The 18,245-nt window shown below is 43.8% G+C and overlaps 1 protein-coding gene across 1 annotated transcript in view; it reads left to right on the top strand.

Moving 5' to 3' along the window:
• The window catches only part of LOC138663914 (zinc finger protein 271-like), a 75,641-nt gene extending 69,594 nt beyond the window's left edge, over positions 1-6,047 (top strand). The window contains exon 7 of the mRNA XM_069750284.1: positions 2,820-6,047. Coding sequence (XP_069606385.1) covers positions 2,820-4,360 — 1,541 coding nt within the window. The 3' untranslated portion in view covers positions 4,361-6,047. The remainder of the gene's footprint in view (positions 1-2,819) is intronic.
• Positions 6,048-18,245: the final 12,198 nt, after the last annotated feature.

Genomic DNA, 18,245 nt, shown 5'->3' with positions numbered 1-18,245 from the left:
GGGACTACAGAGGGTGTGTATTATGTTATTTCTTTATATAGACCCCTGAACAGCTGTAATATTCATATTTTGCTCCTGTATCCTGTGTCATGATGGATCTTCGCATGGAGAGCTTTTATTTCAACCTGGATTTAAGCATCAAGCTGTTTCTTGCCTGTGCTTTTGCTTGGGAGCAAGACAGAGCTCGCGAAAGATGGAGAAGGAGACAACGTAGTTGTTTTTGGAGATACCCCATTATCGAACTACGTGAGAGCCGTGGAGCCTATCACACTCTGTATGGCAAGCTTAATGCCAACCCGGAGAAATTCCATGAATATACAAGGATGTCGCAAGACTCGTTTCGGGATTTGCTTGCTCGTGTCCAAGGAGCCATACGGAGACAGGACACCCAGCTCCGTAGAGCGATTCCACCCGAGGAACGTCTGCTGGTTACATTAAGGTACGTAACAAATCTAAACCAATGACAGTCCAAATTTTGTGTTTTCTGACATGTATGTCAGGAAATAGCTTTCCTTTCTGTCTTTAGCGTAACCACACCATAAATAGAATAGATTGTAATTTTTTGTTTGTTTGTTTTTCTTACAGATTTCTGGCAACCGGAGAGAGTTTATCATCCCTCCACTTCCAATACCGGCTTGGAATATCCACCCTGTCCGGAATAGTTGCGGACACCTGCCGGGCATTGTGGAATGTACTTAGGGATGAGTTTATACCCGTACCCACCGTGGACATGTGGCTTGAAATTGCGGAAAAATTCTGGAGTGTGTGATTTCCCTAACTGTTTGGGAGCGGTTGATGGAAAGCACATCCGCATTATCAAACCCGCCAGAACAGGATCGGAGTACTTCAATTACAAAAAATATTTTTCAGTTGTGCTCATGGCAATAGCCGATGTGGACTGTCGCTTCATCAACGTGGACATTGGAGCTTTTGGCCGTGGCAACGATTCCCAGACTTTTAAGAACTTTGATATCCATTGTATTTCCACCATTTTCTCTTCAGACTGCAACACTAGTCACAGACTAAGCAGAAAGAAGAGATTATGGAGATAATACATCAATTAATTTTTTGGCCCACCTCATATCTTTATACTAAAGACACACAAAGCTGTAGTCTTTTATTTGCTAACTATTGGAGATATGATGTGGCCCAAAAATAAAGTGTGTGGCGAAGTTTCTTATTTGGCGCACGGTGTGTGTTGCCGGCGGCAAAAGACACAATAAACCAAACATAATTGGGGCAAATAAAATTGTATTTATTTTTTAACAACAAAAAATATTTATTTAACTGCGCTGGCTTGGGGTAGAGTGATGTAAACGGGGGTGTGAAGCACTGAGGCCTGGCTAACCGTGGACGACGCAGAGGTGGCAGGAGAAAACTAGTGAGGTCTGGTAGTTCGGGGATGGGGCTTGACACATGAGAGGCTTGAGACGCACTGGAAGGGTGAGACAAACCTGACATTACAGACACACTGGGAGGTGAAGGGGGAGGAATACTAAGAGTCCGCTGTTTTTTTTTTTTTATGGGATTGCCGGGTTCTGGGAAGCCTCGGTGGGCTCATATGTCTTTGCATGGTCGTGGTGGGTGACCTGTCAGGGTCCGCCTGCACTGTGTCAGAGTCCATAGTGCTCGTAGAGCGTGCAGCCATGCCAGAGTCCATAGTGCTCGTAGAGCGTGCAGCCATGCCAGAGTCCATAGTGCTCGTAGAGCGTGCAGCCATGCCAGAGTCCATAGTGCTCGTAGAGTGGAAGGCCATGCCAGGGTCCTGCTGCATCGTGGTGGTGGCGGTACGGAAGGCCATGCCAGGGTCCTGCTGCATCGTGGTGGTGGCGGTACGGAAGGCCATGCCAGAGTCCTGCTGCATCGTGGTGGTGGCGGTACGGAAGAAATGGCAGAAATTAGGACATGTAGAGACAGAAAATAGAAAATAAAGGCATTGGATAGGATATACTCACATTGTTCAGTGTCGTGTTTTCCTCCAAGGATGTAGCCTGCGTCTCGTCTGCTTCTGTGTCTGCTGTGAAGTGACCTGCAACTGTCCACTCCCTCCCTTTATCTCCTTGTATTTGGGGGGTGGCTTATCAGTGTCTAGACATGTTTTTCTCTTGTGAAACGCATGCGTTTACGAACGCAAGCAAACGCATGTGCTTGTGAACGCATGCGTTCATATAGACAGCAATGCGGGTTTTTTGGTGCATTCCTTGCGCAATCGATCACATGCGTTTCCAGGTGGCAAATTGACGCCTCTAAAAATTACTACATGTTGCATTTCCGCGCCAAGCCGCAAATGACGAAACGACGCATGCGTCGTCAAATGCGTCCCTAATGTTAAATATAGGAATACACAATGCATGCGGATATATGCGGAAGAAACGCTGCGGACACAACCACAAATGTGAAACCGGCCTTACAGCTATTACCCAGCCTGAGTACATGAGGGGGTTGCCTGGTTGCTAGTGAATCCCCACATGTAATCAAACTAAAGGTCGCAAATCATCCAGCTGCTGCTAGGAAAACTAAATCTCCAAGCAGTCATAAATACTCGGAGACCACCCGAGCGTGCTGTCCTCGTCCTGGCACCCAAACTTCTAGTAACTGTTCTGCCGAACCTGCCGGACCTGAACATCCAGGTGTCCGCCCATCTTTATTTGTTAGTAAATGCTTTAACAACAGAATGAATAACACTACATAAGATTACAAAGTGATTTATCAGAAGTCTGGGTTTATCGCATTATGTTGTTTTATAGAAACGTTATACATGATCAATACTATGTTAATTATATTAAACCGTAATAAGAAATACATTTTATTCCCGGCAGGTGAATATATCCGAAGCCCAAAGAGACGTGTGAGATCAAATAATTTAAAATCAGAAGATGATGAGATCACACAAGATGAAGAGCATGTCAGTATCCTAGATCTGCCATCAGCCCTTCAGAGCGAAGATTTGTCATCTGACCCTTTTCAACAGGTCCTATTTCCTGATTCATTACCGAAAAATAAAAATAACAGAAAGAATGTTGAACATGAAAGATCTCCCAAAGAGGAGAATCCATGTTTACCAAGTGGGAAGAATTCTGAAGATGCATTAAATCTTGTTAAACCTGAAAAACGTCGCACAAAAACAAAAGGCTTTCCATGTCCAGAATGTGGGAAATGTTTTAAAACTAAACCAAGACTTGTCATACATGAGAAATATCACAAAGTGGGGCAACCGTATTCATGTTCTACTTGTGGAGCACGTTTTAGCCGTTACTGGAATCTAAATAGGCATGAGAGATGTCACAAAGGAGTGAAACCATTTTTATGTTTACAATGTAGGAAATGTTTTAGGACTAATTCAGAACTTTTTATGCATCAGAAAATGCACAACGTGGAGAAGCCTTATTCATGTTCTACATGTGGACTAAACTTTAAGGATTACTGGCATCTGGTTTCGCATGAAAGCACTCACACAGGAGTGAAGCCATTTGCATGTTCAGAGTGTGAGAAATGTTTTACACGGAAGGCAGACCTTGTAACTCATCAGAGAATTCACACAGGCGAGAAACCATTCATATGCACAGAATGTGGGAAATGTTTTCATCAGAAAGCACATCTTGCTAAGCATCTCAGATGTCACACAGGAGAGAAGCCATATTCATGCTCAGAATGTGGGAAATCTTTTACAACTAATACAAAACTTATTAGACATGAGAGGGTTCACAAGTTGAAGAAGCCATATTCATGTTCTACATGTGGAGCATACTTCAACCATTTAAGTAATCTCATGAGACATGAGGGAAGTCACACAGGCGTGAAGCCATTTGCATGTTCAGAATGTGAGAAATGTTTTGCACGGAAGGCCAATCTTGTAGGTCATCAGAGAATTCACACAGGAGAGAAGCCATTCTTATGCACAGAATGTGGGAAATGTTTTAGTCAGAAATCACATCTTGTTAAGCATCTGAGAAGTCACACAGGAGAGAAGCCATATCCATCATATCCATGCTCAGAATGTGGGAAACGTTTTTCTAAGAAATCAATTCTTATTTGCCATCAAAGATCTCATACGGGGGAGAAGCCATTTTTATGTTTAGAATGTGGCAGACGTTTTTCTCAGAATTCACATCTTACTGTCCATAAAAAATTTCATACAGGGGATAAACCTTATTACTGTTTGGAATGTGGGAAAAAATTTAAACTGAAGTCAGACTTTGTTACCCATCAGCAATTCACACATGGCATAAGCTGCTTTGATGCTCAGAATTTGGAAAGTGTTTTAACAAATAAATCAGGTTGTGCTACACCTCACTGCTTTTCTAGGGAATCACATCTTGTTGACCATAACTATATTCAAACAGGGAACACCTCATATTAATGTCCTTAATATGGTCAATATTTTACAGCTGGTTCAATACTTCTTACTGGAGATGAGGAATTTGATTCAGTTCGACTCAAATTCTTGTTCAATTTGTAGGACTTTGCTGAACCTGGAAAAGAATCTGCAATTTACTTCGCTTGAATAGTAACAAACTGCCGCTGTCATTTTATGTATTGAAGAAGATTATATTAACCAGAAAACATCACATGACTTCTGGCATTTCTTTGTTATCTTCAACATAATGCCCTGCAAGTTTCACCTCACATCATATTCGCAGTCAATCATGAGAGACTGTAATAGCCCTGTATAAAAGCAGAAGCAAGGAATACAGCAGCCAATTTGTGGTGCATCTGGATAGTGAGAGGATGATAAAGCTTATCCATAGAGAAAGTCACCAGTGAATAAAGTCTACAGGGAGCGTTTGTTATAGCTTTCATTTTTGCATTCATGCATAACTAGTCTAAAACAACTTTTTTTTATTAGATTTTTATTAACCACAAAAAACATTTTCCAAACACATACAATTAGATGTTACGTACATAAAAATACACGAGAGGATAACAGAAAATTTCTTCATACCCCAACTGTTACCTGTCCACCCACATATCTTAACAGAATGTTAATAATTAGTGATGAACGAATGTGCTTGGATAAGGCGTTATCCGAGCATGCACGTGTGCTAACCGAGCGGCTTCTGCGTGCTCGAAAAATATGTCCCCATGACTGCATCTCTAAAGGCTGTTCGACAGCTGCAACACATGCAGGGATTGCCTAACAAACAGGCCGATCCTTGCATGTGTTGTGGCTATGAAACGGCCGCAGGGACTCGAGCATATTTTTCGAGCACTCCGAAGACCCTTGGTTAGCACACGAGCATACTCCAATAACGCCTTATCCGAGCATGTTTGCTCATCACTACTAATAATCCTGATTTTCACTGTCCTTTAGCACTTAGTACATGTTCCAGGGCATCATGTATTATCGATTTAATTCATCATTCATTGCCATAAATCATGCTTGATGCAATATTACAAAGTCCAACATTCCATTTCTAAGTAATTGAGCAGATGGTAATCCAGTGGTGTCTAGCTATGAACCCAACATTTTCAATGTTTACTCATAAACTTTATTTTCTTATATATACTCGTCTCCATTCTGATTATGGAGTTCATTCCTCTTTCTGGCCTGGAGCAGAATTCTAGACATGCCTATCTATATAGGGTCAAAATCCATTTCTTCCTTTAGCTTCCCTAAAATGCATAGTATAGTGTTTATCTGTAAATAAATGTTATAAATTTTGCTAACTAGTTTGAGTATCCCCTTCCAGAAACTGCTCCGAGCAGGGCATTCCCAAAGCATATGCATTAATTTGTACGTTCTCCATTTTACACCTTTGGGCATCATTCGTATGATCTTATTCTTAATTTGTCGAAGAAGCTAAGGGTTCTATACTTTCTTTGCATAATGTATAATTGTGACAACCTTCACATATCGATAAATGAGTTGTGAGCCCCATGACTGTATTCCATTGCCCTTCGTCTACATTATCTACCCATTTATTTGAGAGTTTTGTAGGATGTTGTTTCAAATAATTTGATATTAAGGATTTGTATATGAGGGATATCAATCCTTTATAGGAAGTTGTTTCAATTGCGGCCGCAATAAAGGAACTGCTATTTATAATCATGGGTTATGTTCTTATTTTAGGTATTAAACGCATGTCTAAATCACAAATTTGGTTATAGTTGTTGTTGTTCAAAACTTTTAAGGGTGCCTTCTTTTAAGATAAGATCTAAAGTATTAATTCCCGTTTTCCCCAGTCTACAACGTTTTGTAATTTAAATATTTCAGGCAGATTATTATTAGGCCATAAGGGTGTAAATTTGGTATATCCATTGATCTCTAGTATCTTCTTTCCTCTTTCCCAAACTTTGACATTTTTAGCCAGTGTTGGATATACAGACCCATTTACACTTTGAATCCCAGCTTTTGTTAGGCTCCTAGACAGGGCCGTATTTTGAGTTTCTGCTGCCCTAGGCACTTTTAGTGCTGCCTCCCCCATTGTTGAGTATGACACTATCGGCAGTGATTTTTGCCATAAATCGCTGATGTGAAAGTAGCCTTTTGCAGCAGATCCGGCAGTTTTCCCGCATCTGCCGCGTAACGGATCACTTACGGCAACACTGCGTTCGGCCTCATTCATTCCCTATGTGACTTGCGGACATGTGCGGCACTTGCGGTTTTGCAGCGATCCGGCAAATGTGGTACTTACAGCAATGGAAAAAAACGCTCCTAGCAGTGTTTTTTTGTCTCACCGCAAGTGCTGCACATGTCCACAAGTAGCCATCACTACCTGTCTCTGCACCTTGCTAGCTCATCCCTAACCATTTCTCTCTGACCTACACTATTAAGCTTTAGAGAAACAATTTATTAACTGACATATTCCTATGATAATGAGGGCTTGACTGGGACGGGCAGTCTCCGGGTCTCCATTCTCTCTCTCTGCACACCCTCAGTCCCTGCCTGTGCTGCACTGTGCACAGACATACCTACACCGGACCCAGTAATCACCACTCGCAGTAGCATACCAGAAGAGGTGTATCTAGGTTTTCTGGTACCCGGGGCAAGTATTCAGTTTGGCGCCCCCCCACCAAGGACATATGCGATTTTCACACTTAGTCATGTACCGACGAGCTGCTCTCCCTAATGCTCTCAATGTTCATTGAAAATCTGAGAAAAGCAGAAGAGAAGCTCGATGTCACTGGACCACAAGTATGAAAATCACATATGAGTGAAGTGTCCATGTGACAACTACTGGAACCTGCAGAGCTCAATCCTGACATCGCAGGCTACTGAATTCTCACAGCTAATGCACTGCACACTTTTAGGATTCTCCCTTGCCCGTGGACAGTCATGTCAGCACAAGCATGTGATTTGTATACTTCTGACCACATTCCGACTAGACGTACCCGGCCTCACTCAGTTCATTTTCATTGACTGAGGCCACACATGTCTAGTCAGCATGTGACCACAGGAATGTAAATCGCCAGTACGAGAGAATCCTGACAGCATGCAATGCGCACTGTGAGAAATCAGAAGTCTGCAGTCACATAGAATTACTGCAGACTCATTACAAACCTGGACATCCCCTTTAATGCTCCTAACATAAATAAAAACATGAGAGTTAGTCAGTATCACAAATAACATTTACATCAAGGTACCTTATAGATGGTGTCGTCTCTGGAGCCGATCTCCTTCTTTTCTTCATCTTGTCCAGACCCCATGATGAGTTTTCTAATCCACAGCTTGTCTCTGCAGACTTCATCTGCTCCGCTCTTTTGCAGAAAATTTCCACATGATGCCCTTAAAGATACAAGTGTCGTTATAATGCTGCTGAATAAAAAATGCCCCTCACTATATTGTCTGCACAAAATATGACCCCCAAACTGTCCCTCTTATGGTACATGCTCTTCACAATGACCTCTCCTTTCCATATCGGCCCCCTCTTCACACTGTGCTCTCATACTGTGTCCCCCCTATAGGGCTCAGTCTCTATACTGTATTCTCTCATCATAGTCCCCCTCCTTGGTATACTGTCCCCTCCTGGCTGTGCCCATACACTGTCCCCCCATGCTACGAACCCACTACTCAGTTTCTATTCTGTGCCCATTCACTTTTGTCCCCCCATACTGTGTCCTCACACTATTCCCCTCCCTCCTCATACTGTCTCCTCTCACATCCCTCCTGTTCACCATACTGTCTAATCACATATTTACCCCCTCACTTTCTATACTGCCTGCTCACCTGACTCCACATACTATCTGCACACATCCCATAACCCTCACTCCCCGCACTCTGTCCACATACATTTTTCACATCGCTACTCATACTGTGTCCATACATTTCCCCGTCGCTCATCATGCTGTCTGTACCCATCCCCCATACTGTTTCCTCATATATGCCCCCATTCCCCAGTACAGTTTCCTCATATATGCCCCCATTCCCCAGTACTGTTACCTCATACATGCCCCCCATTCCTCTGTACTGTTTCCTCATACATGCCCCCCATTCCCCCCTACTGTTTTCCCATATCCCCCTTTGCTCTTCATTTTGTTTCCTCAAATCTCCTCACACACATTAAATCCCCCCATCCCCACTACAAATCTCCCCACACACAATAAATAACCCCATGTCCACTCCAAATCTCACCCCACACATTAAAAACCCCCAACCCCACTCAAATTCTCCACACATATTAAATTCCCCCATCCCCACTCAAATTGTCCCCCCACGTGCACTCGGTGTCTTCTGCTCCACTCTATCACTTACCACCAGTGTTCGCCTCTGCGGCGCGAGTGAACGACATCAGCAGCGTGATCACATGATCCGATGACGCTGCTCACATCGCTCTGACCGGCAGTCAGAGCCTCAATTGTACTCACTTCTGTAGGATGCGAGTACAATTAATCCCTGGGCAGGGGCGGACACAGCTTGGGGCCCCTGTGCAAGAACTGTGTCTGGGCCCCCTCTTTTTATGGCAACAAAGATATATATATATATATATATATATATATATATATATATATACTGTGTATATATATATATATTATATACAGCCACACACGTGTATATATTACATACCTTATATACTCGAGTATAAGCCGACCGAAGTATAAGCCAAGGCACCTAATTTTGCCACGGAAACTGGGTAAGTTTATTGATTCCAGTATAAGCCAGGTATGTATTGCCCCCTCATTCCATTCCTGTCCTGTGTGGCTCCCACTGTTGTATGCATGGCTCCCCTGTCCCATCTTGTATGCATGGCTCCCCCCTCCCATCCTGTATGCATGGCTCTGCTTCCCCTTCTCCTATCCTCGTATGCATGGCTCTGCTCCCCCTCCCATCCTCGTATGCATGGCTCCCCCTCCTCCCATCCTTGTATGCATGGCTCCTCCTCCTCCCATCCTTGTATGCGTGGTTCTGCTCCCCCCTCCTCCCATCCTTGTATGCATGGCTCTGCCCCCCCCTCCTCCCATCCTTGTATGCGTGGCTCTGCTCCCTCCTCCCATCCTTGTATTGGTGGCTCTGCTCCCCCACTTCCATCCTTGTATGTGCGGCTCTGCTCCCCCTTCCTCCCATCCTTGTATGCGTGGTTCTGCTCCCCCCTCCGCCCATCCTTGTATGTGCGGCTCTGCTCCCCCTCCCATCCTTGTATGCATGGCTTCCCCTCCTCCCATCCTTGTATGCGTGGCTCTGCTCCCCCCTCCCATACTTGTATGCGTGGCTCTGCTCACCCCTCCCATACTTGTATGCGTGGCTCTGCTCCCCCCTCCTCCTCCCATACTTGTATGCGTGGGTCTGCTTCCCCCTCCCCTGAGGGCTTTTGACCCCATCCTTAAAAAAAAAATGCGCCTAGTGGCTGTATGGCCCTGCTCCTAGGTATTGTCACGATCCATGTTGGATCTGTGGAATATCTGATTTCCTCTGATTAAAACCATTATTCCTTTCTGGTCATTGGGGGTTTATGCAGTTTTCCTCCCGGGTGGCCGCTGGTGTTATTGCATTGCATTGCTGCTGGGTCAGCTGATGTTGGTGGTGACCACTCCCACCATCCTTCATAAGCTCACCTGATGCATCAGCTGACTGTTGGTTATACAGGTACTTCTGGTTATCAACCTAGCTGGAGAAGGAGTGTGCTGAGTGCGGTGGTTCTTCAGCTGTATACTTATTCCTGGTGCCTTACTCTGCTGTGTGCGGTGCATTGCAGCAGAGAAAGCGAAGTGTTGTTTGCTGATACCTTGTTTGTCTTTCTTTCCCTTTGTGTTTTATTAGTGCAGCGGTGAGACCAGTGTTCACTCGCCAATTCCCTACCCAGGGATAGTTAATAATAATAATAATAATAATAATCTTTATTTTTATATAGCGCTAACATATTCCGCAGCGCTTTACATCACATTATCATCACTGTCCCCGATTGGGCTCACAATCTAGAATTCCTATCAGTATGTCTTAGTTGCAGGGCAAGTGAAGGCTAAGGTATCCAGCTCGGAGACAGGTTGAAAGAACCTGTATAGGGACGTCAGGAAGATGAGGGCATATCCTTAGGAGAGTGCAGGAGGTGTCCATTTCCCTGTTCCCTATCGCAGGGCCCACCGTTGTTATTGTGTCCCCGGTGTTCCCTAGTGAGTCTCGCCGCTTTATGACCGACCACCCGTTGGGTCGTGTCACGCTTGGACAGTCACTTTGTGAAATTATAACTAACCCATTTTTTTTTCCTGGTGAGCCATGGCTCAAATTCAAGCCTTTGCCCAGCTGCTTCAGACCCTCACCGAGGAGTTTAAGGTGCTGCGTGGTGAGGTGATGCAGCAGCTGCAGCAGGTGTTGGGGTTCTGGGCCTCGGCTCAGGTACAGGCTCAATCAGAACCAAAGATATCTCTCCCAGACAGGTTCTCTGGAGGGAGAGATAAATTTTTGTTTTTTAAGGAGGCCTGCAAGTTTATACTTCAGGCTCCGCCCTCATTCATCAGGGAGTGAGGAACAACGGGTGGGAATCATTGTTTCACTTCTTAAGGGTGATCCCCCCATCCTGGGCCTTTTCCCTGCCGACTGGTTCTCCTCTACAGTCAGTGGACAAGTTTTTTGCTGCATTGGCGTTTGTGTATGAGGATCCTGATGACGTCTCCCTGGAGGAATCCCGACTGCGTAAAATCAAGCAGGGGGTCGGCCGGCTGAGGAGTATTGCTCGGAGTTCAGGAGGTGGGCAACTGACACGCAATGGAATGTCCCTGCTCTTAGGAGCCATTTTATGCAGGGTTTGTCTCCAAGGTTGCAAGATACTCTTGTGCAGTATGCCGCCCCCAGATCATTGGAGGCCACCATGTCCCTTGCCATCCGGGTGGATAGGAGCTTGAGTGAGAGGCATACACGAAATGTGCTCCCTTTAGACCTTGCTAGGGAGAACACAAAAAAAACCTGAAAAAACAAGGATCCCTAAAATATAACTTTTAATGGAAATAAGTTAAAAAGATCTATTTTCATCAAAGTAATAAAATATGGAAAACAAGGTACCGTATATACTCGAGTATAAGCCAACCCGAGTATAAGCCGACCCCCCTACTTTTGCCACAAAAAACTGGGAAAACTTATTGACTCGAGTATAAGCCTAGGGTGGAAATGCAGCAGCTACTGGTGAATTTCAAAAATAAAAATAGATACCAATAAAAGTAAAATTAATTGAGACATCAGTAGGTTAAGTGTTTTTTTGAATATTTATTTAAAAGAAAACATTAAATTAGCACTGTAAGTGGAAAAAAGGGTCAACAAAAACAATACGGTAACAACAATAACTTTAAAAGTACAAAAACCATAGATCAATCAGCAACCAAGCTAAAACACAAGTTAAAATCCTTCAAATTCACTGGATTCATCATCTGTATCTCCAAACAGAGCCTCAAATTCAGCTGGTAAGAGGTTATCAGCATAGACATCATCATCACTGAGTTTGTCATCACCGTCACTGCTGTCATTCTCATACAAAGCGTTGTCTTCACTGCCATCCATAGCGTTACTAATGCCACACTTCTTGAAGGCCCGTTGCACCATGTCCTCTGGAATCTCTTCCCATGCATCACGAACCCATTTTGCTATTAATTCTATGTCCGGCTTCATCAGATTTCCAAGTTTTGTCAGTCGGGCTTGACCAGATGATATCCATTCATGCCACATCCTTCGCACTCGGTCTTTGAAAGGTTTATTTAAACACACATCTAGGGGCTGCAATACAGATGTAAGTCCACCTGGAATAACCGCCAGAGTAACTTGAGAAGACTTTGCCAGTTTTTTTATGTCATCAGATGTGTGTGCTCTGAACATATCCCAGACTAGTAATGATGTTTTTTTCTTTAAGGTTGCTCCTGGTCGTCCATTCCAAATTTCTTCCAGCCATTTTTTTGTTCCATCTTCATCCATCCAGCCTTTAACATGCGCGCGCACTGTAATTCGTGGTGGAAATTTGACCTTTTTAGGCAAGGTCTTTCTTTTAAAAATAATGACAGGCCGCAGCTTAGTTCCATTAGCCAAACATGAAAGAACGACTGTGAAGTGGTTTTTTTCATTTCCTGTGGTTCTGAGTAAAATAGTTTTGTCTCCCATATTTGCCACAGTTCTGTTGCTTGGAAGATCAAAAGTCATAGGTGTTTCATCCATATTTCCAATATCTCCCCGGTCATAGTTATGGATCCTTCTTTGTTTTATGATGAATGAATGGAATGACATCACTTTTCCATCAAGGTCTTTTGGCAACTTCTGTGAAATCTTTGTTCTTTGCCGCAAACATAGGCCAAATCTACTCATGAAGTGGGTACACCATCCTGCTGATGCAACAAAATTTTCAATGCCTGGTGCTTTCAATTTGTCTTCTTTAGCCATTTGAAGAGCACGTAAGCGAATTCCCATCCGTGTTACGCAGTAACCATTTTGACAACACTCCATAACCCATTTATGCAATTCAGTCTCTAGAGCCTCGTATACGATACGATATGATACGATACACTTTATTGATCCCGTGGGAAATTATGGTATCACAGCAGCACAACTTAAATCATAAAAATCATAAAGGAATTACATAGTTGACATGACAGTTTGTTGACAGAAGAACATTATACATTAGAATAGGACATACACAACGAGTGAACTGAAATGTAGAGAAATAAGTAGACTATCACCTTGGTGGTTTAACCCTAATGTTATTGTTGTACATTCCCATGGCAGTTGGCACAAACGATTTCCTATATTTTTCCTTCTTACACCTCAGAAGTATTAGCCGGTTACTGAAGGTGCTCTTCTGTCTCATGAATAGCTCATATAATGGATGTGCATTATTGTTCATAATTGCCATACACTTTTTCAGAGTTCTTCTCTCCACTACCTCCCCAAAAGAGTCCAGATTACAGCCCACAGCAGAACTTGCCTTCTTAATAATCTTATTCAGCTTATTAGCATCAGAGGCCCGCACACTACTACCCCAGCACGTGATTGCAAAAAAGATGGCACTTGCCACTACAGATTGGTAGAACATTTCTAACATTTTGCTGCACACATTAAAAGACCTCAGTTTCCTTAGGAAATACAATCTGCTCATCCCCTTCTTGTAGACAAACTCTGAGTGGCATCTCCAGTCCAGTTTGCTATCCAAATGGACCCCCAAATATTTGTAACTCTCCACCTGCTCGACCTCCTGACCAGCAATAGTGATCGTTAAGCATTCCAACTTAATCCTGCTATAGTTGGCCACCAACTCCTTGGTTTTCTTAACATTTAGTTGCAGATAGTTACCATTGCACCAATCCACGAAATTCGACACCACCCTTCTGTATTCCTCATCCCCCTGATCTCCCCTAATGCATCCCACAACCACGGAGTCATCCGAAAATTTTTGAAGGTGGCAAAGTTCAGATTTATACTGAAAGTCTGAAGTATACAGTGTGAATAGAAAGGGTGCAAGCACCGTTCCCTGGGGGGCACCTACACTGCTCAATAATCTGCTTGACACAACTGCTCCCATCTGTACAAACTGTGGCCGATCTGATAGGTAGTCAGTTATCCAATTTCTCATCCCCACCTCAACCTTCATATCAGTCATCTTTTTGTGTAGTAAAAGTGGCTGCAGGGAGTTAAATGCACTCGAGAAATCGAAGAACATCGCTCGCACCGTGGTTCCGTCAATCTCCAGAAATGAATGTACCCTATGTAACAGAGAAAGAATAGCATCATCCACCCCCAATCTATGTCGGTAAGCAAACTGAAGGGGATCGATAAAAGCATTGACCCTTGGTCTTAAGTGAGCAAGCACTAATCTTTCCAAGGCCTTCATAGCGTGAGATGTTAAGGCTACAGGACGATAGTCATTTAGGGTTGCAGGAGAAGAAGTCTTGGGTACCGGCACCAGACAGGAAGTTTTCCATAGCACAGGTACCCTCTGTGTTTGTATACTTCCATTAAATAGGCGCGTAAAGACAGTACACAGCTGGTCTGCACAAACTTTAAGGACACGTGAGCTGAGTCCATCTGGTCCTGCAGCTTTACCAATGTTAAGTGACTTAAACTGCCTCCTCACATCATTTTCGGATACTCTAAAATTAGTCTGCTCATCCTCCAATATCGATGTTGCAGAATTTGCACCCAGGTCCCCTCCACTATCAGTTGGCACATGTACACATGTACTGCTGAACCTGTTGAAATACTCATTCATCTCATTAGCCTTGTCCATTGTTCCTGGATCATTTTCAGGCCTCAGCTTAAGCCCAGTCAGTAATTTCATTCCTGCCCAAACCTCTCTGGTATTATTGTGGGACAGTTTCTTTTCAAGTTTAATTCTGAAGGCTTCCTGGGCCTCCTTTATTTTATGCTTCAATTCATGCTGTATCATTAATTGAAGCATAAAATAAAGGAGGCCCAGGAAGCCTTCAGAATTAAACTTGAAAAGAAACTGTCCCATGATGACATCTTCAAACCACGTCGAGCTTTTTTTGCCTTTGGAATCTTTACCAAGTCAGCTTTCATTTTCCGCCACTCTCTCACTTGTTTTTCGTTAACACAAAATTCCCTACTTGCTATACTGTTATTGCTTTCTTCTGCTCTTGACACAACCTTAAGTTTGAAACCAGTTTCGTATGACCTGCGTTTTTGTTTTGGTCCAGGATCAGAAGTATTGGGATCCCTTTCTAACGGGATAAAAAAAACTTTAAAAAAAAATCCATACTATAGCGATTAAATTCTCAAAATACTGTACATACTGTATATCCAAGACTACAGACCACGTAATGCTCCATAAAGTTCATGATGGGCCCATAAGATGCTCTATATAAAAATGTGCCACATATAATGCTCCATACAGTTCATTATTTCCCCATAGATGCTCCATATAAAGCTGTGCCCCATATACAATGCTCTGCACCGTTCATTATTGCCCCATAGCTGTGCCATATAGTGCTCTGCACCGTTCATTATTGCCCCATAGCTGTGCCATATAGTGCTCAGCAGCGTTCATTATTGCCCCATAGCTCTGCCATATAGTGCTCTGCACCGTTCATATTTCCCCATAGCTGTGCCATATAGTGCTCTGCACCGTTCATTATTTCCCCATATCTGTGCCATATAGTGCTCTGCACCGTTCATTATTTCCCCATAGATGCCCCATAGCTGCTGCAATAAAAAAAAATGCCATACTCACCTCTTGCTTGCAGCTCCTCAGCGTCCCGTCCCGGCGTCTCTCCGCACTGACTGATCAGGCAGAGGGTGGAGCGCACACTAGTGCGTCATCGCGCCCTCTGACCTGCACAGTCAGTGCGGAGAGACGCCGGGAAGATGGAGCGGCGCTCGGCGTGTGGAACAGGGACAGGTAAATATGCGATACTTACCTGCACCCGGCGCCCCGCTCCTTCCCGCAGACAGCTGGTCTTCGGTGCCGCAACTTCCTCTATCAGCGGTCACCGTTACCGCTGATTAGAGAAATGAATATGTGGCTCCACCCCTATGGGAGTGGAGTCCATATTCATTTCTCTAATGAGCGGTCCCACGCGACCGCTGAACAGGGGAAGAGCTGCAGCACCCGAAGACCGTGGGACGGCAGGGGGAGAGCCAGGAGCGCCGGAAGCAGGTAAGTATGCCTCAGCGCCCTCTCCCCCTCACCCGCCGACCCTGCCACCCACCGTGACTCACGTATAAGCCGAGAGGGGCACTTTCAGCCCAAAAATTTGGGCTGAAAATCTCGGCTTATACTCGAGTATATACGGTATGTACCTGTTAGACCCCAGAGGGTCGCTATACTTCACCCTGCCAAGCAATGGAGGTAGGCACCCTAATTTTCTACGGTAGGCGCCCCCACTTCTTGACGGCTCACCATCAAAATCCCTAGAAATCCCTGCAATACAGGAATCCTGGTTGAATCTAAAAGATCCCTATAGGAAAAATCTGCCTGGCAGTGGAGGTAGGCACCCTAATTTGAAGCGGTAGGCGCCCCCACTCAATGTCGACTGACCCTAGGGTCCCTCAAAATTCCCTACAATGGGGATGGAAGATACAGAAAAATTCCCAATACACCCTGACACCCATAGAAATAGAAAACAAGTACAAAAAAATGGAAACCATATATCAAACAAAAAAAAGTCTCAGAAATATCAGATGTTGCTTAATGGATAATTGTCATCACAATAAACTGATGATACACTAGACAAAACAAAGTATACCCCAAAGTATACCCCAAAATATTGTCCAAACATAAATAACCATACAGGGTTTCCCAGACATAGAAAATTAATTGCTAAATAATACCACAATGTTTAAGTGCATAGTGCAATATGACACAAGAGACACAGTCGTCTCTTCAAGCATATAGAGACAATATAGCATCACCAGTATTGATACTCATCTGTTTATTGTGATATTCGGTCCTAATGTCCAGGAGACACAATTGTACGGATTCAAACAATAAGTATGGTGACGCTATATTGTCTCTATGCATGAAGAGATGACTGTGTCTCTATATTATGAGTACAGATATCTAAAGGGCTGCTTTATGTTTGCTATGGAAGACGATTCATATTGCACTATGCACTTTAACATTGTGGTATTATTTATCAATTAATTTTATACCTTGTTTGTCTTTCTTTCCCTTTGTGTTGTATTAGTGCAGTGATGAGACCAGTGTTCTCACTTGCCAATTCCCTACCCAGGAATAGGTGCAGGGCGAGTGAGGGCTAAGGTATCCAGCTCGGCGACAGGTTGAAAGAACCTGTATAGGGACGTCAGGAAGATCAGGGCACATCCTAAGGAGCGTGCAGGAGGTGTCCATTTCCCCGTTCCCTATCGCAGGGCCCACCGTTGTTATTACGTCCTCTGTGTTCCCTAGTGAGTCTCGCCGCTTTGTGACCGACCTCCCGTTGAGTCGTGTCACGCTTGAACAGTCACTTCGTGACAGGTATTTTCCATGGTGTATTTTCTGTAAGTAGTCTTCCCGCTATATCATTTTTTGTTTCCTGCTCCCATCTTCTGAATTGTTGGAGTTGAGAAGAAAGGAAATAAATCCATGCAATTGGACCTGAAAGGCCTTCCAAGGTTTTTTCATTTTGTAGAAATTCAAACCTTATCCTTGCTTGTTTCTTTTTTCCATAAAATCGTTCTAACTAGGCCATGAACCCTATCGAAACATCTCATTGGTATCCATATGGTTGCATTTTGAGTTGCATACAACTGTAGCATTAATATCATTTTAGTTAACTTGCCTCTACCTATGACTGGCATGGGTAATTTACACCACGTGTTAATTTTTGTTAAAAATATATCCATTAGAGGGTTGAGATTAAGTCTAATATATATCAAGTAGCTAAGCTGTTGTATGAATTCCCAGATATTTTAATTCCTGAACTGTTTTTTGTTGTTGTTGTTGTTTTTGCCATTACTGACACATCCAGAATTCCAAACTGTACCTGTTTCTGAGCTTCCCTAATGCCCTATGTGGGTCCTTGTTGCCGTCACGTGCCTAGTCCCTGACTTTCACATCTGTTAACCCTGGCTTGTGCACTGACTGGCAGGGATGCTAGCCTCATCACTGCAGATGATAACACACAGGGAAAGAGACAAATGGGACAGACAAAAAGGATAATACTCAGATCAGGCTCTGCTTCTGAGCTCCAAAGCAACAGTGAAAATGGCACCACGATAACAGAACTCAAACAGCAGCAACCCCACTGTCACAGGCGAGCTCCACACACCTAGCTGGTCTGCATAGAACAAGAATGCTATAACCAATTATCAGCTGATGGGTGATTTGACTACTTAAAGGCAAGTGGGAGTCGTTACCAACCAACATCAGCTTACCAACCTA

Source organism: Ranitomeya imitator, chromosome 2 (genome assembly GCF_032444005.1).
Source record: "Ranitomeya imitator isolate aRanImi1 chromosome 2, aRanImi1.pri, whole genome shotgun sequence".
Taxonomy (NCBI): Eukaryota; Metazoa; Chordata; class Amphibia; order Anura; family Dendrobatidae; genus Ranitomeya; species Ranitomeya imitator.
The sequence above is the reverse complement of the archived record's forward strand: the minus strand, read 5'-3'. Positions and strand labels throughout refer to the sequence as shown.